We start from the raw sequence: 24,081 nt of genomic DNA on the forward strand, positions 1-24,081 counted from the left end.
CTTGTATAGGATTTTTGAGCACATGACACAGCCTTTAACCTGCCTCTCATTCGTGGGGTTTGGATACGTCGCCATACAGTAGGGAGGCGAAATAAAATATGGACTAAAACCTCATTCCCAACTGAAATCTTGGACTCCAAATGCTACTTTGGATGTTTCTGAGCACAATTCAAAGTGTTGGTGCTGACCTTTAAAGCCCTAAACGGCCTCGGTCCAGTATACCTGAAGGAGCGTCTCCACCCCCATTGTTCCACCCGGACACTGAGGTCCAGCGCCGAGGGCCTTCTGACGGTTCCCTCACTGCGAGAAGCCAAGTTACAGGGAACCAGGCAGACGGCCTTCTCGGTAGTGGCGCCCGCCCTGTGGAATGCCCTCCCACCAGATGTCAAAGAGAAGAACTACCAGACTTTTAGAAGGCATCTGAAGGCAGCCCTGTTTAGGGAAGTTTTTAATGTTTAACAGACCACTGTATTTTAATACTTTGTTGGAAGCCACCCAGGGTATTAATTATTATTATTATTATTATTTGCTCTCCCTCCACCCCCCAAAGAAACTCCCACTACCACCACCTTTTCCAGCTCTGCAATATTCCGAATGTGGTTGAACGATAAATTTGTATAACGGAATTATGATATCAGTAGTTTTATTTTAAATTGAGATACTTTTACAAGGTACAGTTTCTGTTATCCGGATAAGGTCCACATCCAACCTGCAGCTTACAAAGCTGACTGCAGTCTCAGGGAACTCACTTTGTCCAAAGCTTTTTGAAAGTCCAATACAATATATCAGCTGGATCACCTTTATCTTATGCTTGTTAACACTCTTAAATAACTCTTAATAGGCTAATAAGAAAGGACTTTCCCTTACAGAAGCCATGCTGGTTCTGCTTCAACAAGGCTTACCCTTCTATATGCTTGGTTATTTTAGTTCAACAATATTTCCCACCAGTTTTCCCAGGACAGACACTAAGCTAACTGATTTCCAGAATCCCCATCCTGCCATATCTCTTATTAAAAATTGGTGCTGGGAATTAAACCTTGGACCTCCTGAATATGAACAATGGAAGAGACCTTTTACTTACTCAGACAATTGGTCCAGCTAGCTCATTATTGTCTCAGGCTCTAAAATTCCTCTAAAGCCACCTTCTACTGTTCTACATCCAAACTGGTGCCGCATAGATAATCGTTAGATTACAACTCCCATTGTCCTCAGTCAGCATGGCCAGCGGACAATGGGAATTGTAGCTTAACAACATCTTGGGATCCAAAGGTCAGAAAGGTTGGCTCTCAGCTGACTGCCAGTGGCTCGCCCAGTTTTCAGGCAGGTATCTGTTCCAGACCCTCCTGGAGATGCCAGGGGCTGAACTTCGGATCTTCTTTAAGCAGAGCATGTGCTGTACTGCTGAGGTTCTCCTTTGAATGTACCATTAAACTGAACCGTTCCTGTGTGACATTTTAACCTGAAATTATTTTCCCTGCAGTCAAAAACCTGAGACGTGTTTAAAAGTACATGGCTTGTTTTTCCATTGTAGGAATGGAGATCTCAGAAAACCAAAAGAAACAAGCCATGCAAAATGCACGGAAGTCAAGACACGGAAAGATGAAAGGTGACTCTTTCGCTACCCCCACCCCGACCAAAGGCTAATTCACACAAGAAGCTTTTCTCCTTCTCGTGAGGAGTCCTGCCTGTCCTTGGGCATGGTGGGGAAGGTGGTAGCCCATGGACCAGACAATTATAGATCCAGGTGACAGCAGTTCCCATGCTTTCTGTGCCTGGAATTGCAATGCTGTCTGCTGGCTGTAACTGTGGCGTTTTGCATGTACCATTTATCTACCTGTGTGTACGACTGTGTGTATGACTGTGGACATTTGCAATAGCTTGGGTGCAGAAACAAACGTCTTTGTGCAAACTTTACACCACCCCAGTCTTTGTCCCCACAAAAGTCTCACCCCTGGTGTCAATACTTTCTTTCTACAGGTGTCGGATACAGTGGGTGCCCGATGCCACCCCCTCACCAGAGTTTACATCCTATCCACCAGCGTCACATCACCGTGCCCACTAGCATCCCACAACAGCAGGTCTTTGCCCTGGCAGAACCGAAACGGAAGCCCTCTATTTTTTGGCACACTTTTAACAAGCTGACCCCATTCAAGAAATGAGTGGCTGGAAGATCCCTGGACTATAGAAGGTTACAAGGCGAAGGAAGAGCCACTTGCCGTCAAAGAATTGGTTGGTCCAGCCGGAAAACTCTGGAGGAAGGAGTCCTGATCTTCCTCTGCTTCAGTGAGAAGGACTTGCCGGCGGTTTAGTGGAGAAGGCTGTGGCTTGATGTGAAGCAAATGTTGACTTGTGTCAATAAACATTGCTGAATGAGAAACCCACCACTTGGTCGCAAGGGCAGAATTGCTGCTACTCTTGAACGGTGGTGCAGGGTTGTTGTACTTGCACCAAAGGAATGGTTTAAATATCTTAGGTCATTTTGCCTGTCTTAATAATAAATTCATGGCCAAATTTAGAAATAGGAAGGATAGTATCCAACCACCTCCCACTGGCGCAGCATGTGGAAAAAAAGAGGTACCATCTTCTGTGTGAGCACCAAGCAGGCGTATGGATCTCTGGGATCAAGTTAGCTGCCACTGCAAGAACTGCTGAGCCTCCGTCCTTCCTATTTCTCTTATTTCACTGTCCTTATTTCTTGTTAATTTAACCGAGTAGGACTTCCTGCAAGGCCTTAGCATCTTCCTGGCAAAAATGGGAGAAAATGTTCACTTGGTGACATAAATAGATAAACATGCATTTTTACGTGCTGTTGCAAATGACGAAGGAAGAGCCCAATGCATCTTGGGTGGATCCTTATGAAAAGCGGTACTTTGCTGCATGCATTGAATGCACTTCAAGAAACTGGTTTTGTTTTATTTTGTTACCTGCTGCTGTTTTAGCCTGTGAAAATTGCCTCTGTGCTTTCCAGTATGCCTGCTTTTTACACTATGAGAAACTGAAGTGTTCTCTGTTCTTAATGGCGCCAATGCAACTAATGAATAAGAGAAACAGAAATCCAGTTGTTAACTCAAGGGAGATTTTTGTCACTCTCCTATAAATCGGGCAGAGAATCTCTAGTCCTTGAGTGGTTGCTGGACTTCAGCATCCACAATCCCTGACCACTGGCCATTCTGGCTGGGGCTGGTGGATGTTGGGAGTCTAATAACATCTGGAGGGCCACAGGTTCCCCACCCCTGCAGTAAATATAGAATCATTCCAGCTGGTTTCTGTGACTCCTAGAAAAACCTTCAGAATATCTCCAAAATGCTGTTGATTTCATTATTCTTGCCTACATCAGCCAAGCCAAGAGGGTCGTTCAGGGATTGTTTCTTTGCAGTCACAATGATCCCACACAAGGGAACATTTAATGGCATCAGAAATGAACTTTGATCAAAACTCAGGTCAAATGTGGCCGGTTTATGGCTTATTAAAATTATGTTTTCTTGTTTTGCTTTGCTTTGTTCTGTGAATATGAAGCTGCTTTTAATACAGCATTTACAGAATATTCTACCCGAAAAAGCTGTTATAAATGGAAGTTTATGGCACACACTACTATTTCCCTATCTCAGTAGTTCTATATTAATGCAGCTTTAGCCTAAGTATTATCGACTCAGTAGCGGGACAGTTCTATTTCAAAGGTTGTTTTTCAAAAGATATCCAGTCTATCCAATTGCCAGTTATGTTGATGTCCAGAACTTTATCTGATAATGAAGGTTGATTCAGGATTTTTAAAAGTTATTTATTTTTACTGTGAATACAACTTGAGGCGGGGGAAGAGAAAAGGGGTAAATCTGTTAAAATATATGAAGGACAATGGGCTACAGCCAAGGTTATTTAACTACAGGGTGAAATATAAAGCCTTTGGCTGACATCCTAAGCATATTTACTAGAAAGTAAATCAGTTGACCTTACCTCTCGGTAGATGTGGTTAGGAGTAGGCGATTTATTAACTTCCAGTTTTCTCTCTCTTGCTCCCTGCCACCAGCACACAGAGCATATAGACTCTGGCAAAAGTGTGTCACCTTTAAACCCCATTAATTTCAATGGGAATGCTTAAAACACATGCATTGAATTCAGTGAGACTCAGGTGTTTGGCAAAGGTGTATGTTGTTAAAAAAAGATTGTTTAATTGAAGCACAGGCATCTGGGAGGGCTGCAGAGTGCAAACCATTGGAGAGATGATTTGTAGGATGAATGAAAGGGCACTTGCAAACACCCCTTGATTAGTTCAAAAGTTAGATAAGCACAACAGAAACTGTCAGGCAGTCACGGACCTGGGCATCTCAAATTTTAGTGGCACCCTGTGTGAGTCCAAAATCCTGCACCCCCTGCCTCTTACTTTCCGATGGACTTTATAGTTGCGACACCTGCTACAGTGGTCCAGAAACTCCGTGCCCAGGGCAGCCATACTAGTCATACTTCCTTAGATCTGCCTTTGATACTGGATAAATTTTTGGCATGGCACTGGGTAAATTAAGTTCTTGTACCTGCATTTACCATCTTTTTGAAAATGGATCTTTTATTAACAGGCAAGTGGAAGTAGCACATCGAAGACTGTCGTGTTAGATATGCCTTCTGTACATAGCTTAGCAATGATTGTAAAAAGACACTGATGCTAAACTGGATTGCCCAGCATGCTGTGAACCTCATTGCTTGCATTTCAATAATATTCTTTTCCTGTCCCCAAATGAAATAGTTGAGAACTGGATATATGGAATTACAGACTGGCATTTTAGTCATAGCGGTTGTTAAAGTTTTTTTAAAAAATCATTTCAACTGAGACAAAAACAACTGTCTTGATAGCCCACCTGATTTGTAGTCACCTGCTTTGCAAGTTGATTTTTGAAGGCACAGCCTCCCTTCCCCAGATGGGTGGGGTATAAATAATAAGTAATAATAATTATTACATTATATTGTTCCATTCACTCTGAAAATGTGGCATAAAATTATTTTCAACAACTGGAACAAGCAGCAAAACATTGCAATGCATTCTTCTATTGTAGCTGGAGGGTGTTAGCCAGCCATGCAGCAATACCTTCCATTCCCTCCTCCCAACCTCCAGTTTTCCAGTTTTCTTTTCCAACTGACAGCACTCTGCAGCTACTGCTCAGTCCTCAATGGGCTGTTTCTCAGCGGTGTTGTCCCCTTAGGTTTATGAGTTTAAAAAAATCTATTTTGGGTACTTCTCCTTACCCCAGAGCTTCCCCAAGCATGCTGCCACCTCTCTCTAGTTTTTCAGTGGTCCTGTTTTGGCCACTGTGCCTGCACCAGGGTTGATTACAGTTTTAAAACCTTTTCACATTTATCATTGCACGACCACAAAACTTGAGAAAGCTGGATGGACCCACTCACATGGCTGTGTCTGCCATAGTCTAGGTGCCTATGCCGTGATAACAAAGAATTTGTTCAGACTGTTGTTCAGTGTTGTAGTCCTGTGACCCTGTGGGTATAGAAAGCAGGGTAAAATAGAACGGTGGTCGCCAAGGTCTATTCTCTGCTCCTGTTGAAGTGCTGCTGCTGTTGTCTGCTCTCTGCCAGAACCAGGCAATTTGCATCAATGCTTCTGCCACTCCCCCCAGCCCCCTTCCTGGCCTATGGAGCATAAAAAGAGCTTTGCTGCATTAGGCAGCTTCTCTAGTCAGGCACCTTGCTTTTCACAGTGGCCAACCAGATGACTATAGGAAGCTCACAAGCTGGACATAAATGCAATAGCAACTGGTACCCAGAGGCATACCACCTCTGATACTGGACGTATTGTAGCCATTGCAGCTAGCAACCATTGATAGCTTTATCCTCCATGAATGTGTCTAATCCCCCTTTTTAAGCCATCCATGTTGGCGGCCCTCAATACTGCTGGTGGTAGGGAATTCCCCAGCTTGAGAATGCACTGTGAAGAAGTATTTCCTCTTGTCTGACTTGATTCTCCCCTTATTTCACTGCATTGAATGACTCTAGCTTCTACAACAGCAGGGAATAGAAGCCCAGGAGATTCTCCAGGTGTTGCTAGATACGTTTGACCCTCCCACTGACACAAATTGCCTGCCTGACAAGTGTACCTTCATTATGGCAGCCTGATAGGAGATAGAAGGATGAGAATGGACTGCTATAGCTGACACTCATTGCCCTCATACCTGCAGAATTGTGCCCAGGGAACACTGCTGTTTTAGCACTGGAATGGAGCAGAATGCTTTGGATTTGCTTGTAGATGCACTGATGTTACTCCCTTCAGGAAACTCAAAACATTACAAAGAGAGGGAAATGTTTATCATTATTCAGGTTACTCAGGAACAATGTTGTGTACAGTACCTTGCACACCAAAGCCGCTTTATTTAACAAACCTCTTCACCTTGACCCCTTTTTGCAGCCAAATTTTGCTTTGCGTGAAGGTGGTAGTGGTTGCAGCATATTAAGGCTGTGGGGACTGCTTTAATATTAATAACTTTGTTTAGAATGTTTTTATTTTAGAAAATACGAAGGCTGGAAGAATAGATTGGGCTTAAGGTAAAGGTAAAGGGACCCCTGACAATTAAGTCGAGTCGCGAACGACTCTGGGGTTGTGATTAAACATGCTCTCAAATTATCCTGGAAATTCAGTGGGTGGAATTCAATGGAGCACTAAGGAGATTGTTCTGTCACAGCAAGCATCTTTGCTTGCCCAGTGGAACAATATCCTCTCCCCCTCCACACTGTTGGCAGGGGTGTTTCCTGACCCTTCAGAGCAGATTTGGGGAAGGAGGGAATCCTCATTGTGCTAGTGGAAGTTTTCACACTGGCTACTGCTAGCGGAATGGGTTTGCTAAATCAGACCTTATATAATTGCGCAGCCCAAAATCCAAAGAGCCATTTCAGACCAGTCCAAAGGCTTGATCTCACTCAGTTGGCTTTTTTCCGTTTTACACTATTTCTTTTAAGAACTGATTTATCACAGCAGACATCTGCAACTGGGTCAAAAGTTGTTTTTCCAATTTCACCCTAGAGACCTGCTATTTATGAAATAAAGTGGTACCTCAGGTTACACAAGCTTCAGGTTACATACGCTTCAGGTTACAGGCTCCGCTAACCCAGAAATAGTGCTTCAGGTTAAGAACTTTGCTTCAGGATGAGAACAGAAATCGGGCTCTGGCGGAGCGGCGGCAGCAGGAGGCCCCATTAGCTAAAGTGGTGCTTCAGGTTAAGAACAGTTTCAGGTTAAGAACGGACCTCCGGAACGAATTAAGTACTTAACCTGAGGTACCACTGTACAGGACCAAAATAGATCAGAGGTGGGGAATCTCTCACCCTCCACAATGGTGCTGGACTCCAAACTCTCCATCTTCCCTGCCCATTCGCCATGCTGGTTGAGGCTGATGGAACTTGGGGTCTAACAATGTTTGGAAGACCACAAGCTCCCCCATCATTGCTTTTAGTTCCTGGCCTGGGTCTGTAGGGAAGTGGGCTTTAAGAATACAGTATTGTTTTTGCAGGTCACCATAAGCTGACCTTGAGCTTCATCAAATTAATGTCCCTTTAAATAACATTGCTGAGTTTAAATTTGCATAACACCCCCACCCCAATCTAAACCGAACTGCTGTTAATTTCTACTGCAATGCTTGTAAGTGTTTGTTTTTTTGTCATGTTCTCATATGACCACTGATTATGAGGTTCCTCACAATGCTAAAGCACAGCATTTGTGCAAATAACCCTCAAAGCACACTTTTCCTTGTCTCTACTGGACTAAACTAGCGCTAAACTCTTAATTCTCTGGCTTGCTGCTAGCATCTTTTAGCAAATAAATAATCTAGGTTTTACAGTGGCTTGTGTTTCAATATACAAAAGTGAAGGAGCTTAACTGAAACTTTTCGCATTTTTTTGCGCGGGGCATTCTTTTTACATTTTAAATATATTGTAGATTTTAGCTTGGAGTTTGAGCCAAAGGACCTTAGCCATAAATAAATGGTATATTTCTGTTGACTGCCTTTTCTTTCTCAATGTATATTTGCATATTGAAGACACCTTCTGAATGATTCTGTGATTTAACTTTGTTGATAAATATTAGGCCTGCTTGTTCAACTTGCTTGTATATTTTGACAAGTGTTCTCTAACAATTCCCCGCCTTCTGTATATGTTCTTATGCATCTTAACAGCTCTGCGCTGCTACATATGTTTCAAGCCAGAATTCCTGGCTTCAGAAAAAAATATTACTTGGCTGTTGACAGCTAAAGGTATAATGTATAGGATCTCTTTACCTTCATATGTTGTTTGCTGTATCATTTGTTGCCAGATTTATTTGCATTCTGTATGTTTTATATCTTTTAAAAAAATATCTTCTGGGAATGAATCTACAAACGTACATTCCATGTACCTTGCTCTAACTTTATATGTTTTGATTAAGAATGTGCATAACTTAACATTTCTCAGCTGTGTCTTACATAATTTCAACTGTACAGTTTCAATGTTTGTGACTTTTTCATAGCATATAAAATATTGTATGTGAGCTTTAAATATTTGAACATTATCTGACAGCAAAATATCATTTGTTTTGTTTATTTTGTCTATTTATAATCTTGCTCTACGAACCTAAGCCCCCCCCCAACATCTAGTTAACATTTAGCTTGCATAACTTCTCATTTTGCATGAGTTATCCCAAAGGAATTTACAATAACATATATAAAAAAGTTAAAGTTATTGCACATATAACATTTTTTTTAGAAACAGATAAAAACAGCTTTAAAAAACTAAACATACATAAGATCAATTTGGATCCAAGACAGATACCAACAGGTGTTGCTGCTGCCGCTTCTGTAAATAGGATTGCATCTTTTTCTCATTTTCTAAGAGAGAACAAATTAGGAAAGGTGGAAAGGTTGGCTGCTTTCTCAGTCACTGTATGTGATGTTTGTGCACAAGCCAAAAACATGCATATGTCTATCTCTGGGTGGGTACAGTTGCCCGAATGTCTCATGCAAATGTAAGTAGACACAATTGCTGGCTAAAGATACATTCAGAAAGAACACATGGCCCCCTTTGCTGTGCATTGTGATAGCTAGAAGGGTTTGGTACTGCAGAAACAAGTAAATTTGAATTTCTAAGAAAGCAACTAAATGGTCCATATAAGTCAAAAACATGATAACATTTCATCCCCCTTCCCCCAAAGACCAGGATTATATTGTGAGCGGATGGAAGGGGCAGGCAGTCTCCATGCCATTTTTCTAACCAAAAAGCTTCACCCGCACCCCCAGTTCATACATACTTCATAATGAAACTGTTATTTATGTCCATAGCAGTTTCCTTCCCAGGGCAAATAACAGTCAGGGATGCAGGGAGGGAAAGTCACCTGGAAAATGTTTTGATGCTGGGCTTACCTGAGGCTAATATACAAAAACGTGTAAGATTGGAGAAATGCAAATGTGAACATTTATTTAACATATCGTTTAGTTTGTCCCAGAGCTGGCCAGTAAGGCAAACCTGGAAGAGAATTCCGTTCTGCAAGAAATGATGTGTGGAACGTCATGCTGGAGGGAGTTTTGTTTGCAGAGTTCCCTGTAAGACTGAAAATGACCTCAATATAGCAGTAGTTCAGTTTATTTGGTCTACGGATAGGGATGCAAGAAGACACTGGTTTCCATTCCACTCTGTGTTGGTCACCTATAACACTTTCTTCTCTGCTGCACTTTGGCTTCTGACAAAAACTACCGGTACATAATTTGTCTCGCCGGCCACTCTGGGGAAATGTTACACAATTGCCTAATCATTACTTTATTCCCACACAAATTATTTTAATGAAGAGTAAATGCAATGCAAATTGGAAACCTCGATCAATTACGTACCGTTACTCATAGTTTCTGGGCTGAAAACAACAGTGAATACTGACCACATTCACAAGACTTGATTGCAGTTCCGGATGTGGGACAAATCAGTGAACACCGGCATTTTCCACTCCTGTTTTCATCACAATTCTCTTGACAGCCCTGTAGTCAGACCATAAATATCCAAAACTCTCCTTCCAAGGAGGTTTTTAAGCAAAGGTTAGATGGCCATCTGATGCTTTAGTTAAGATTCCTGCATGGCAGGGGATTGACTAATGACCCCTAGGGTTCCTTCCAACTCTACAATTCTATTATTCTAAAAGAAATCACCTCAATCCACTAAATTATTCCTCTCCCAATTGCAAAAGGGCAGCGTTTGGCCCTTCCTGAAGCCTTTAGACACTGATCATAGATCTGTCTGTAGGAAACAAGACTCTTAATCTCAGGGTCATGGATTTGAGCCCCACATTGGGCAAAAGATTCCTGCATTGCAGGGGGTTGGGTTGGACTAGATGACCCTTGTGGTCCCTTCCAACTCCACAATTCTCTGATTCTATGAAGCTTCCAGAAATTATTAAACCACTTATTGTCCAAAGGTTCCTGGACAAAGGTTCCATTGTTAGAAGCAAACTATTCATGGAGTCATGGGATGAGTAAAATACAGTAAGGTGCTCTTATTAATGGGAAAAGTTGAGGGGATGCATTATTTAAAAGTGGGGCAGGGATTTTTCAATCTTAAAAGATCCTTTTTTTAAAAAAAAAAAAACTTCCCTCAAAGGGAATTGCAGTTTGTTAAAGGTGCTGAGAGCTGTTGGAAGACCCCGTTCCCCTCACAGTGCTACAGTTCTCAGAGGGTTTAACACTAATCCCTCTTCAGAGGGAATTCTGGGAATTGTAGCTCTGTTAAGGTGAATAGTGGTCTCCTAACAACTATCAGCACCCTCAGCAAACTACAGTTCCCAGAATTCTTTGGCGGGGGAATCATGACTGTTTAAAGTCATGCAATACTGCTTTAAATGCATAGTGCAGATGACTCCATGGTAAAGCTCTGTGCAGTTAACAAGAACGGACTTTGGGGGTTCAAGTGGAAAACCGACAAAACATTGTACACTGGTGATTAATATTTAAGTGCTGGAATCATTCCACATAAATATCTTGGCACCTGCCTCCATATTAATCATTGAGCGTATCTGAAAACTGGATTAACAGCTTTTAGAACTTAGTAACCTACTCCCCAGCTGCCCTTGCTTTAGCTTCACATACAGTGCCTGAGTGTTAAGCACAAGATACCCAAAAACATATCCTGATAGGCAGTGGCGGAAAAGGTAAGACTCGGGTGCAAACTATGCCTGGGGAGTAGTTGAGCAAATATGTAGAGGTTGAACATAAAGTCTCCTGTTAGGAAAAATATTCCATGTATGTTAGGGACAAAGGGGCTGTCGTATACTGAGTGAGACTATTGGTCCCCCCAATTCAGGAATTGTCTATGGACTAGCAGCAACTTTTCAAATGGGGGGGGGAGGTTTTCCCAGCCCTAAGTGGCCTTTATCTGAGCCTCACTGGGCGGTTTTCAGTATAAAACAAGTAAAATAAACTATTAAGACATTAAGAACCACAACACATTAAGTGAGAGAGAGTAAAATTCCTGAAAATAACAAGATATTTGGCTGATGCCCAAAGGATAACAAGGTAGGCCTCCCTGAGGATGGATTTCTATACAGGGGTGCCACCACTGAGAAGGCTCCCTCTGGTCACCTGGAGAACAGGATCCAAGCACTTGGAGAACAGGATCCAAGTTCTGCCTCTGGAGCAAAGGTAGCCTGGCCCTACCAGCTCTCTGGATGGAAAAGCAACTGAGAACAATGAGAAATATGCTCTGAGCCGTATGCAAATGAGATGAGAAGTGACAAACTGAACAAATGTAATTTTAGGAAAAAAGCATTGGCACTCGCCCCCCACCAGTACATTATTAATTTGCTTGCTGCTAAAATTAGCTCTTGATTAAGGGGTTTATATACTTCCCATAGGAAGTCCTACTAACCTAAATGAATTATGGACTTCCCATATACTTCCCATAGGAAGTCCTACTAACCTAAATGAATTATGGACTACAGCAACCTATAAGGACTTGTTCGGTGACAAAGTACAGACTTTGTATGCAGGCATCTCTATTTCTCACCCCCCCCCCAAAAAAAACCTGATTCCTTCTCTTGAGATCTCTGACCTGCTGCTAGACAGAGTACGGAGCATTGGACTAGCTGGACTAATGGTCTGACTCAGTATAATACAACTTTGTATGTTCACAGTAACCTCCTCTGTTATCTAAATGAATTTTACCCACACACACCCTACACTATATAACCTTGTGCCCAATTGACAGCATGTGCTAGCATGTGTTAGCGAACTCTCAAATGCATTTAAAACAAGATGAAGATGCACAACAACTTTATGATTAAAACATAGTATTTATTTTGCAAAGCATGCTATTCACTGGTTGTTTTATGTTGGTTTTTTGCTTTTAAATATATTGATTCCTTCAGCTGAAATTAGATAGCATGAAACTCTGGATTATTCTGCTGGCTGTTGCAGTCAGCACAGAAGAAATACAAAGGCAGAACAGTTGCAATGAAAGGTTTCCTGGGATCCCTGGCAACCCTGGACACAACGGCATACCAGGACGTGATGGACGTGATGGACCAAAGGGAGAAAAAGGAGACACAGGTATCACACGTGTTGTCATCACGAGAACCCTATGAGCAAGTTATACAAAATATGCTGAGGTAGAGGAGAGCAGAGCCACTGATTCACTGTAACAATTGAGTTTACGGTGATCTTCAAGGCTACTTTGGGTGTGAGGTTAATGTTTGCATCTGCAGCCAATGCTGATGGGTTGTCAGGAGTTGTGGCTGTGCAGTACTATGCGTAGTACAATTATGTGGTTGGGAGTTAATGAATGGAAGAAGTTTTATCCCCTTCCCCAATGAGAGCCTGCTGTGAGCATCTCTCAGGTGAGAGATGGGAAAGCAGTATTTGGTGGTCTAGATTCCAGCGGGTGTGGGGCATTAGTGTTTCAGAGATGGGATGAGTCTCTAATGTGTGTATACCTGGCAGTGATCCTTTGTATGGGAGTTATAATGTTGCTGAGTGTGAGTGGTTGGCTAATGAATGGTTGGTTGATAAAGATAACAAATGAGGTAGGACTTCCAGTTTTAAAAAGCGAAGCTAATTACAGAAGACCAAAGTCACCCAGCCATTAACTTAGAATCGATCAGTAAAAAATATGAACAGGTGATATAATGCACGTACTCAAGATGGCTGTACCTCTGTACCTGTGCAAGCAATGACCAGTGTTACTGCTTGCAGGAAAATAATAATAATAATAATAATAATAATAATAATAATAATAATAATATAGTTATACCCCACCCATCTGGCTGGGTTTCCCCAGCCACTCTGGGTGGCTTCCAATAAAACACTAAAACACAATAACTTATTAAACATTAAAAGCTTCCCTAAACAAGCTTTTTTCCCTAAAAAAGCTTCCCTAAATTATCTTGCACTGCCTTGGATTTTGTGCATTCCAGTTCTCCCTGATGGAACAGAATTGTGTGTTGTTGCAGGATGTGAGGTCATTTTTGCAGTCCAAAAGCAGAAAGCTTAAACATCACCTTTTTTAGAATGAAATGCTTAACAGAACTGACACTGCCTTTTTCTGCGGCTAGGTGAACCAGGACATCCTGGAAAATCAGGCACAGATGGCATAAATGGAGAAAAGGGAGATTCAGGTGAGAGCAAAAAGTGGTTTTGCCAAAAAACATTTTAGCTTGTTACCTGCTCCTGAGGGGATATGGATAAATGCAGCTGAATCTTCATGGGTTAGGGATGGGGTTCAGCTACGATTTTAATGCAAACCTACCTAATGGGGGGCGGCATTTAATTTGAAGTAATGTCAAGTGAATTAAAAAGTGCCACTATTGGAGAAAAGAGGTCACTGTCTCCCACTGTATGTCTTAAGCACTTCACTTAATTAAAGTGTAGTCTGGAATCCTCCCATTTCCTATATGTTTGGATATATATATATCCCAAATGACAGCTAAATTGCAGCTCTGGAAAATCTCTTTTCTCCCACAACACTTTCTCTCGTGCTCTGAAAATTCCAAGGCCGTCCTTGACCTTCTCATCTCCTATCAGTGCAGTGTTAGCTAATACAAGAATGACGAATGCCTTTTCCTGTTATCTTGCACATATGCTCCTAACAATCTGATACTAGATAATTAAACCACTCTTTTAAATAAAATAAATCTCTCTCTCTCTCTCTTTCTCCTTCTCTTTTAGGAGCTGATGGCAGAGTTGAAGAGAAAGGGAACAAAGGCAATAAAGGGTCAAGAGGCTGGCCTGGGAAATTTGGCCCTAAGGGAATTCCTGGTCCTGTGGGTGATAAAGGTCAAAAGGGTGAGCTAGGACTGCAAGGACAAAAGGGGACAAAAGGGGACATTGGGCCCATTGGTCCAAAAGGATTTAAAGGTGAAATTGGAGTCCAAGGCGAAATAGGCTTAAGGGGTCCCGTTGGACCAATTGGCCCCATTGGTCCAAAAGGAGAGGTGGGAGGCCCAGGTCCAAAGGGCAGTAGAGGAATCCAGGGAGAAAGGGGATGGAAGGGAGACAGGGGAGAAAAGGGAAAACTTGGTAGTACCCCAGTCATCCCAAGAAGTGCCTTCAGTGTAGGTCTCACCACTAAGTTTCCTCCTCTCAACGTTCCCATCAAATTTGACAAAGTGATGTATAACGGCTTAAACCATTATAACACAGCCACTGGGGTATTCACCTGCCAGATTCCTGGTGTCTATTACTTCACCTACCACATCACTGTCTATTCAAGGAACGTTAAGGTAGCTCTGATTAAAAATGGGAACAGGATGCTCCACACCGCAGACAGCTACCAGAGTGGTGAAGACCAGGCCTCAGGAGCGACCATCTTGGAGCTGCAGAAAGGTGATCAGATCTGGCTGCAGACCCACGGGACTTCTAATGGTTTGTTTGCAGACCCTGATGATGACACGACCTTCACAGGCTTCCTTATATTTAGTACCTCAGAGACAGCAGCGCCTATACCACTCCTTAGTTTGTGATCTGTTTTGTTTCTAATGTGATGCCAATTATACATACTATTACTTATTTCTCACATCGAGATTTGTATGGCAACAAAGCTCACAAGAGCATATTAATAGCTCCTTGCCAGTGACATAGTCCTTGATGTTAAACATTTGCACATGACTTTGTTCATATTATTCCCAGGAGCGGTTTTGTTGGTTTTGAAGAATAAATCTGAAACTAGGCCAACTAGGCCATATCTCAAATTATACAAAATTCTGCCTGCAACACCATATGTAACCCTCAGAATCACAAATGTGCAGAATTATCTTACCCTGGGATGAGAGGGTGTTGCTGTTTGTTTTAAATGAGGAGATTAAGCTCCCATACTTTTTGCCAGAATAGCTAGACCTGGATTAAATTGTACAACCTACTTTTGTATGCCCATGCCAAGATGCATTGAGCTTGTTTGCTAGATGCCACATCAGGACCTGAAGAAATTTATCCTATTTCTGCCACTCCCCACCCTCTCAAGTTCCCAGTTAGTCTGTAGAACTTGCGTTTTCTGTTTTGCAGTGGTGACAAACCAAGCAAATTCATGTTCTCTGTTATGGTTGGTGCTGTAGCTGGCATTTTCCCTAGTATGCCACAATGTTTCTGAACACTGGACAATGTTTGCCTGGAATAAAACATACTTTTACCTATTTAGTGTCTTATCTTTTGGGGCATAAAAAATTATTACACGTTACTCTGGAATTCTAAATGTGTGAGAGAGACAGAGAGGAGAGGAATATCCCTTGATGCCTTATTTGGGTGAAGGGCAGTAAGACTGCTATCCAAATTTATTTAATTCATTTATTTAGTAATACACAGTACAGTACCCTTATTTATTACATCCCATGCTTCCTCTCAGGAGCTCTGGGCAACACTGAATACTCTTCCTTGTATCCTAATATCAACTCTGTGAGGTAGGTTGCTGCAAGACAGAGCGACTGGCCCAGAGGCAGCCAGCAAGTTCCATGACTGAACTTGAAGCTGGTTGCTCTCCCTCTGAATCCCACGCTCTAACCACTATACCACTCCACTTAATTCACATTTCCAGGGTGTAAAACCCATCAGCAGGTCCGGTCCACACATGAGACAAGGTGAAGCAACCGCTTCAGGCAGCAGGATCTGCAGGGGCAGCAGATCCAGATGTGGGTCTTTTTTTCTCCCCCATTTTTTTTCTCCCCTATTTTATGGTCTACCTCAGTCACCAAAATATATGGGCCTGGGCTGCCCATTCGTCTCAGCAAGATTCCCACTTCAGATGAAATCTGCACAGCAAACTGTGGCTCGGGTGTAGTATTTACACCTAAAAGTGGTAGAGCTGTAAATAATGTCCATGCAAGGTGCAAGGATGGGGCGTCGTTTTTAAATATTCTTTCGGGTTAAAAAAAAAAAGCCAGCAAACAAAATGCTTTGCAATACCAGAGCAACGTGAAAAGTTGCAACCCCCTTTTTGTAAGGATTATTGCTTGCTTGCATTATTTACTAGTTCGTTCGCTTTCCCTATTAAAATAGCGTTCAAAAAATTAAGTAGAGCCTATTAGCAGAGCACCATCATCTTTACCATCATCTCCTTCAGCTGCCCGCCGCCGCCGCCGCCTCGGAGGATAATTGAAAACATAAGCACGGAAAGCCGAAGCGCCACCTGGCTCGGAAATCCCTCTTGCCGCCACACCGGGGCGAATGTCTGCCTCCAGGACGCGAGAGGGGAGGCGACGAAGCTCCTCCTCACGGCCCGGCCGCGTAAGAGGTCGCCGCCGGAACCAGGAACAAGCGAGGCCGAGGCATTCCAGCGGCCTGGTCGGCGTGTAGCGAAAGGAGCTTTTCCCCTTCAAGAAAAAGAGTACAGGCCGAGCAGGCAGGCGGGGAGGCCGGCCGGTGCCGCCATGCTGGCCGGCTGCGGTCGTGTGGCGCGGTCTGCCGCGACCGGCCTGAGGTGGGGCCCGCCCGGCCGGGCCGGCGGCTCCGCTCCCCAGAGATGGGTCAGCACCAGCTGGTCCCCGGTGGGCGCTGCCTTTAACGCTCAGCAGCAGCACCGGCGGGAGCTGGGGAAGAAAACGGTGAGAGGCTGCCTGGGCCGGGGAGGCTGGGGCGACCCCCTGACGGGGTCGGAGAGAGAAAGGCTTGTTCTGAGCCCCACAACCTCTTTTCGGTGCCAAGACTCCGGAGCAAGCGATGCCAAGACTGTGCACGGCCAGAATTTTATTTTTATTTCTGCCTGCTTCCAAAAGGAATAGATAGCTGCTCCCACCCATCCCTTTATCCTCACCACAGCGGTTTGTCTGTGTGTTGTTTCATACCTGTGCATAATTATTTTGCATTATTGTGTGCTACTTAAAGGTTTTAAAAAAGTGGTTTATATCCACTTCCGCTCCTAAATAAATAAAACAGCCCTGTGAGGTGGGTTAAGCAGCTGGCGTAAGTTTTGTGGCGGAGTGGAGATCTGACCCAAAGTGCCTCAGGTTTGAATAAAACACCTTAACTACTACACCACACCGGTTCACAGCCTCTGGGGTCTTCACTGAATTTCCCTACAGAATAGTCCTTGATTTGAATTGTGGGGTTAGGAACACCTCCCCCCCCCCCCATAGAGCTTCATGGCATAGTAGCTCAGACAGCTAGAAATCCAGCAGGACCTTTTTTCACCACTGTCTCTTTATGCTAGGATAAACTTTCCAAGCTCTTTGCTTGTTGTGCACTGTTAAAGCATACCTGGACACTCCTTGTTCTGCTAAGTTGCAGCACTGACATAAGGGTTCAGTAAATTCCATGTACCCACTGTTGGTTTTGGGTGAGCTGAATTTTAACTCTGAACTAACCCTGGATCATCAACATGTCACATAGCACAGCCCTACGGTTGACCTGAAAAGCCAGCGAGAGTTGTCAGTAAAACACAGGAACAATCCATAAAAGGCGACAACCTTAGGCTTAACAGTGGCATTTGGAAATTAGTGACCATTCAAGAGTTTTGTTTCTTTGGGAAAGTGTTTAGCAAGTTATGGTAACCTGGTGTAAGAGGTCACTAATGTATATACTGCATCTCAATTTCCAAGTTATCCTATACCCTATTTCTCAGTTCTCAATGTACCGGCAGTTCCTTATGTAGCCAAAAGATCACCACCCACACTCCAGAGAGAAAAATCTGCAGGCTTGGGTAAACACTGAGATTTTGTGTATGCGTACAGATGTAAATGTGTGTATAGTGGTATCTTGGTTCCCGAACGCCTCTGTTGTTGTACGTTGTACGTTTCGGTTCTCGAACACTGAAAACCCAGAAGTAAATTATTCCATTTTTGAATATTTTTTGGGAACTCAAACGTGCGCCGTGACTTCCTCTAAGTGCAAGAAGCTCTTATAACCGATGGGAAGATGTGCCTCGGTTTGCAAATGTTTCAGAAGCCGAATGGTCTTCCAGAACAGATTACATTCGAGTTCCGAGGTACCACTGTGTATATATAATGTACACCACAGACACTTGCATATATATATGACACATGAACGCATATGTTGCAGACATGTGCATATACAAACCTATGGGAGGGGGAGCCCCAAAACATCACTATAACTGAATAAGCTCAGTGGATACAGGATGCTGACTGGCCTATGGGATGGGGTGAATGGAGCATCCTGAAAGACAGCATGGCTCACCAGCTGAACTGAGTAGCAGCATCCCAAGCAACAACATTTTGTTGAAAATCATACCAGTGATTCCCACTTGTACCATAAACACAAGATGCTGTAATATTAATTTAGGAATTTATTTGGGGCACCCAAATAAAAACATAATTGCTGTGTTGTGGAATTGGTGATTAAATCAAGGGTGCTGAAACATTTTCACACTTCATGTATTTTTACAAATACAGCTTAAATGTAAAAAGCGGCTTTATAATTTATAGCATTGCTGTGAAGCAGGAAAAGTTGTAGTGTATTTATTATTTATATGGGACCTGTTCTCTGTGTTTTAGGGTCTGTTTGGTGTACCAGAGTTGAGTTGTCCAGAAGGATTTCAAGAAGCTCAAGAAAAATCACTGCAAGAAACAGAACGACTAGTACAAAAAGCATGTACTACACCGCCTGGGAAGGAGATAGTCATGATCTTTGATCAGCTCTCAGATGCTTTGTGTAGAGTAGCAGATCTGGTAAGTTACTTTTGAAACTTTGAAATTGCCATTTGTTAATTATCACATTTCTAGATTCCAGTTGCGTAAATTTTGTCAAATGCAATGGGAAGTATATCAATGTTATAATTAACAATGAAACTAAATGAGATTTCCTGTTAAAACAGACAAGCCTGTTGCTCTAACTCCTTGATTTCTTTTTTAAAATGTAGTGCCCAATATAGTGAGCATTGGGCTTGTTAATACATTGCTTTTAGGCAGTAATTTATTTACTGGGGATTATGCCGTTGTGTTAGATTGTGCATGTATTTGTTTTATACATTTTGGTAACCCACTGCTAACTATGGCTTCCCATTATGTATACAGGCAGTAGGATAGACATGTGGCTCAAGCAGAGTGGTACAAAGACTTTCCTCCTCTCATGTTCATCTGTGTTTGAAAATAATTTAAATGTGCTTTTTCCTGAGGCTGTGTGAGGAAAATGCCATTTTTAATAGTATCAATAGATTGTACTGCTATGAAATACAAGATGCTCTTATGAAAAAAGATTCACATGGCAATTTAAGTTTAAATTTCTAACGTTTCTTTAAATATCAAAATAAACATTTCCCTATCACTATTATGGTTTCTTTTTTTCTACTGCTTTAGGCTGACTTTGTGAAAATTGCCCATCCAGATTTTGCTTTCAGAGAGGCTGCTGAGGAAGCCTGCAGAAGCATTGGCACTATGGTAGAAAAGTACGTTTTATTCATTATGTTACAGTTTATCTGTTTATTGAATGCTGCTATGAACAGTAGACAACAAGGTGTTTTGTTTTCCTATGTGTTCTAAAGTCTTTATGAAAACAAGCAGAATCTCTCTTCCAATTAAGAAATCTGGTAAAAATGTTTTTTAGTTTATAGTAATTACAGCCCTGATATTCTAATTCTAAATACATGTTTCCTAACCACTAGGGCTGTTTCCAGACTGAAATTCAATACCGTTTCTAATTATAATTGAGATATTGTCCTTTTACAATGTGTAATATTTTTCTGTGTTCTGTTCATACCAGTGGAAGGACATTATCCTATTGGTGGGGAAAGCAATGGTCCATATTACATGAGTGGTCATTTAAGAAAAATGAAATCCAAGAGTTCCATTAAAAAACAACAACCCGGTCATTTAATTAGCTCCAAAATGCTTATTGATTTAAGCATGATTGCTTTTCATGAAATTAAAAAAAGAAAAGAAGTAGTACTGAGCAGTAGTTTTGAATGAGAAGTGCAGGCCTAACATCTGGATGGCTCAGTTGCTTAGAATGTGGTGCTGATAATGCCAAGGTTGCAGGTTTGATCCCCATATGGGAGAGCTGCATTGCAGCGGGTTGGACTAGATGATCCTCAGGGTCCCTTCCAACTCTACAATGCCACAATTCTAAGATGGGAAGTGTTTATTGGGAGGAGCCACTTACTATAATGTCTCTTGCTAAAATAGCCTTGCATGGTGCAGGGGAAAGGCTGCCTCCCCAAAAATGCCTGCTGGAGAGCAAAACCTTTACACCCAGCAAGGCCCCTGTTGCACGGGTTGGGGTCAGGGTCTTTTGCTGCCTGTTAGTTCTTTTTATGGCTGCAGCAATCTTAATACGCTACCTATTTTCATTGTTGTGTTGCGAATAAGTACCGTATTTTTTGCTCTATAAGACTCACTTTTTCCCTCCTAAAAAGTAAGGGGAAATGTGTGTGCATCTTATGGAGCGAATGCAGGCTGTGCAGCTATCCCAGAAGCCAGAACAGCAAGAGGGATTGCTGCTTTCGCTGCGCAGCGATCCCTCTTGCTGTTCTGGCTTCTGGGATTCAGAATTTTTTTTTTCTTGTTTTCCTCCTCCAAAAACTAGGTGCGTCTTGTGGTCTGGTGCGTCTTATAGAGCGAAAAATACGGTACTTGTTGACTGATCTGTTGCTCTCATCTACACTTCACTGGTTATGGTGATGTTAACGTTCTGTGGTGTCTGAAAACAACCTGACAGTTTAAAAGACATGACAGAAAAATTCTGCAGAAATAGTAAACCTAAAAATGTTTTTGTTACTGTACTGTGAAATAATTGTATTAGTAGCAACTGATCCTTTAATCTTCTGTGTTTCTAGATTAAATACAGATGTAGATTTGTGCCAAAGTCTAAGAAAGTTGTTGGCTGATAAAGGTGTAATGGCGTCCCTTGATCCAGAAACAAGGTACACATTTTTAATTTTGTTTCAGTAGATATTTCTTCATGATACTCAGAATGTTGGCTATTTAATGTTCTACATACCTTATTACAATATAGGTAGTTCAAAACACGGAGAAATTATTTTCATAGTATACCATATTTGTGAGTCTAATTCCAGTCTTTAACTATGGAAAACATTTTGTTAGTGGTCTAGGTAACCTATGGTTACAAGTGCCATTTCATGCTTTGAAATATAGATCCAATATATCCAGACCTGTCCTTTGATAGACTTACCATGATTCCATCTACATTCCTCAATCCAGAATCTACTTGCTACTCTGAAACTGAGGGGACTTTTGTAAAATTCTGTGCTTTCCTATGGAAATTTTAAAACTCCATGGTTTGGTCAGGGTTGGTAACCCTAACACCCCAATTATCATGGTCACCTTAAATTCCTTTTTGACTTTTTTTGTCTAAGGCCTCAGAGCTATATCAGACTTATGGTCAGTGTGCCACAAAAAAGTTTGCAAGCAAAACATGATAATATTTATTTTTAGAAGGAATTAAACAATGCAAATATTTGTCTTCCCTGTGAACATGAAGGTTGTCTGTATCTAGTTTATTTCATCAATGTAGCAACACCCTACGACACTTAGTTCCATGAGACTGCAATCCTAACCCTGCTTACCTGGGAGTAAGCACCATTGAATTCAACAGGACTTACTTCTGAGAGCACATGGTTAGGATTGTTTTGTATGTAGGCCATATGGAAAGCTATTTTCATTAAAAAAAAAGATGTTCCATTGCTGTGAGATTGGATCCATGTTATTATTTGTTTTCATCAGCACCAGGCAATTAATGAGTAAATTGCATAGTTCATGATTCTGCTGACTTGACGGTGAAGTCCCTGGTATGTCATTGTTAATGATTTTCAATATTTCCTGTATGCCACACTCAGTTTGTGGAATATCCTTCCCTAAGGCATGGCTGGGACTGATACTGTCCATTTTTCAGTGCCAGCTGAAAATCTTCCTCTGCCTCCAGGTCATTTGGATATTTTGGGGCAATTTGCCTGTACAGAAATAGTGATAGAGGATTTTTTAAAAAATTGAATTTGTATTGCTTTTGAATCTTTTTTACGTATTTTAATAATTGTAACACGCTCTGGGGTCCTGTGGTGAAAAGTGGGATAGAAATTATATTAAATAATGAATAAATTATATTGATAGTTCCCTACATTGACAAATTAGAACTTGGTCTGCAACATAATAATCTGCAAAATATAATATATATCTGTAAAAGGGATGAGTCTATAACAGTACATGTCCTGGAGTTAATGTGATTTTATTATTTCAGGCGAGTAGCAGAACTTTTCATGTTTGATTTTGAGATCAGTGGTATTCATTTGGATGAAGAAAAGGTAAGTTATTTCCATTATAAGAAAGGCTATTGGCTAAGCCTTCTAGAAACTAAGCCCTTATCCCAAGCATAATATGCTGATTAACCACCATAATCAAGATTTACAGAATACAATGATCCCTAACCTTAATGGCATGGTATTAATTTCTACAGCTAAGATACTATGGTCTTAGTTTTTAAAACATCTTAATTTCATAAGGAATATGTGTGCATGGGAATATTCCCACAGATTGCTGAACCAATGCAGTGCAGGAATCTCAACTAAAGCTTTTTAAGATGTGAACAGAAACTATATTTTAAAGAAATATTTATTACTTTGTTTATTTCTCATTTGCAGCGAAGGAGAGCAGTAAATCTCAATGTCAAAATATTGGATTTGTGTAATGAATTTCTCATAGGATCTCATCTTCCGAACAAGGTTGACAAGCACATTTTACCAGAACACATTCGGCATCATTTTGCAGTTGAAGGCAATTATGCCCAAATCAGTGGTCTCAGTGCTGATAGTCCTGATGATCTGGTATGTATACATGAAGTACGTTACAGAACCATATACAGTACGATCACATCTTACAAGCGTTTAACTCATTTTAGTTCAACCCTATGTGGTTGAAGGCCGTTTGGTTGAAATCCACAAGTTAAATGCAAGCAATGCAATGCCTCTTGGCACATCGGTTCTAGGATGCTCTCATGAGATCTCTTGGAGTCATCCTTGTTCCTATGAGGTCTTGTGCCAGCATCCCTAGCCTTCTGGAGCCGATGTGCTGAGTGGGCCTTGCCAAGCAAGCAAGGCAGGGAGCTGAAAAGTTCTTTTCACACTGGGAAAACCCAACAATCCAAGTTGGGGACCATCAGTACAATTCCATAGTATGTGCTATGTAAAGAAGACTTCCTTTTGTCTGTCTGGGATCTTCCAACTTTCAGCTAGGTTCTTTAAGTACATGAGATGGAAGAAAACCTTCAACTATATCCATTTGTCTGCATGGAGGTCTTTTAACTGTGTACCCCACACCTAAGCCATAGGTGCGATGACTAAATTTGCAAATGCTATCTTTTTTAATGCTCCATCTAATGACCGGGGAAAGGGATTCAGAAATTGACCAGTTAGGGAAGAAGTGAATATTCCTACTGTCTCTTCCCTTCATTTGCAACAGGGTGATACTGTATACAGTGGTACCTCAGGTTACAGACGCTTCAGGTTACAGACTCCGCTAACCCAGAAATAGTACCTCGGGTTAAGAACTTTGCTTCAGGATGAGAACAGAAATCGTGCTCCGGCGGCGCGGCGGCAGTGGGAAGCCCCATTAGCTAAAGTGGTGCTTCAGGTTAAGAACAGTTTCAGGTTAAGAACGGACCTCTGGAACGAATTAAGTACTTAACCCGAGGTACCACTGTA

At 41.9% G+C, this 24,081-nt stretch overlaps 3 protein-coding genes and 1 long non-coding RNA gene across 18 annotated transcripts in view; 3 read left to right on the forward strand and 1 right to left on the reverse strand.

The window, feature by feature from the left end:
* The window catches only part of SPATA13 (spermatogenesis associated 13), a 102,625-nt gene extending 100,244 nt beyond the window's left edge, over window positions 1–2,381 (forward strand). For 12 of the 14 annotated variants that reach the window (XM_083608989.1, XM_083608998.1, XM_083608995.1 and 9 more), the window contains 2 exons: window positions 1,532–1,606; window positions 1,978–2,381. In XM_083608989.1, the coding sequence (XP_083465115.1) occupies window positions 1,532–1,606; window positions 1,978–2,159 (257 nt within the window). In that variant the 3' untranslated portion in view covers window positions 2,160–2,381. Of the gene's footprint in view, window positions 1–1,531; window positions 1,745–1,977 lie in introns of all 14 variants that reach the window. The other 2 variants (XR_014546983.1, XR_014546984.1) reach the window with 1 other exon arrangement.
* Window positions 2,382–2,535: 154 nt separating this feature from the next.
* LOC310760591 lies at window positions 2,536–16,540 on the reverse strand. The gene is made up of 5 exons (XR_014547033.1): window positions 16,450–16,540; window positions 11,580–11,677; window positions 9,890–9,986; window positions 2,925–8,849; window positions 2,536–2,742 (listed from the first exon to the last, which is right to left on the reverse strand). It is a non-coding gene; the product is annotated as an uncharacterized lncRNA (long non-coding RNA).
* LOC310760533 (uncharacterized protein) lies at window positions 8,858–15,619 on the forward strand. Its single transcript, XM_083609250.1, has 4 exons — window positions 8,858–8,986; window positions 12,365–12,545; window positions 13,547–13,609; window positions 14,160–15,619. The coding sequence occupies exons 1-4, from the start codon at window positions 8,972–8,974 to the stop codon at window positions 14,951–14,953; spliced, it is 1,053 nt and encodes a 350-aa protein (XP_083465376.1). The 5' UTR covers window positions 8,858–8,971; the 3' UTR covers window positions 14,954–15,619.
* Window positions 16,541–16,583: 43 nt separating the features above from the next.
* MIPEP (mitochondrial intermediate peptidase) overlaps window positions 16,584–24,081 on the forward strand; it is a 53,223-nt gene continuing 45,725 nt past the window's right edge. Inside the window, exons 1-6 of one of the 2 annotated variants that reach the window (XM_083609125.1) lie at window positions 16,584–17,023; window positions 18,929–19,102; window positions 19,730–19,818; window positions 21,205–21,291; window positions 22,623–22,686; window positions 23,023–23,205. In XM_083609125.1, coding sequence (XP_083465251.1) covers window positions 16,850–17,023; window positions 18,929–19,102; window positions 19,730–19,818; window positions 21,205–21,291; window positions 22,623–22,686; window positions 23,023–23,205 — 771 coding nt within the window. In that variant the 5' untranslated portion in view covers window positions 16,584–16,849. The remainder of the gene's footprint in view (window positions 17,024–18,928; window positions 19,103–19,729; window positions 19,819–21,204; window positions 21,292–22,622; window positions 22,687–23,022; window positions 23,206–24,081) is intronic. The other variant, XM_083609126.1, reaches the window with a different exon arrangement.

The sequence above is a fragment of the Podarcis filfolensis genome (genome assembly GCF_964270895.1).
Source record: "Podarcis filfolensis genome assembly, chromosome: 4".
Taxonomy (NCBI): domain Eukaryota; kingdom Metazoa; phylum Chordata; class Lepidosauria; order Squamata; family Lacertidae; genus Podarcis; species Podarcis filfolensis.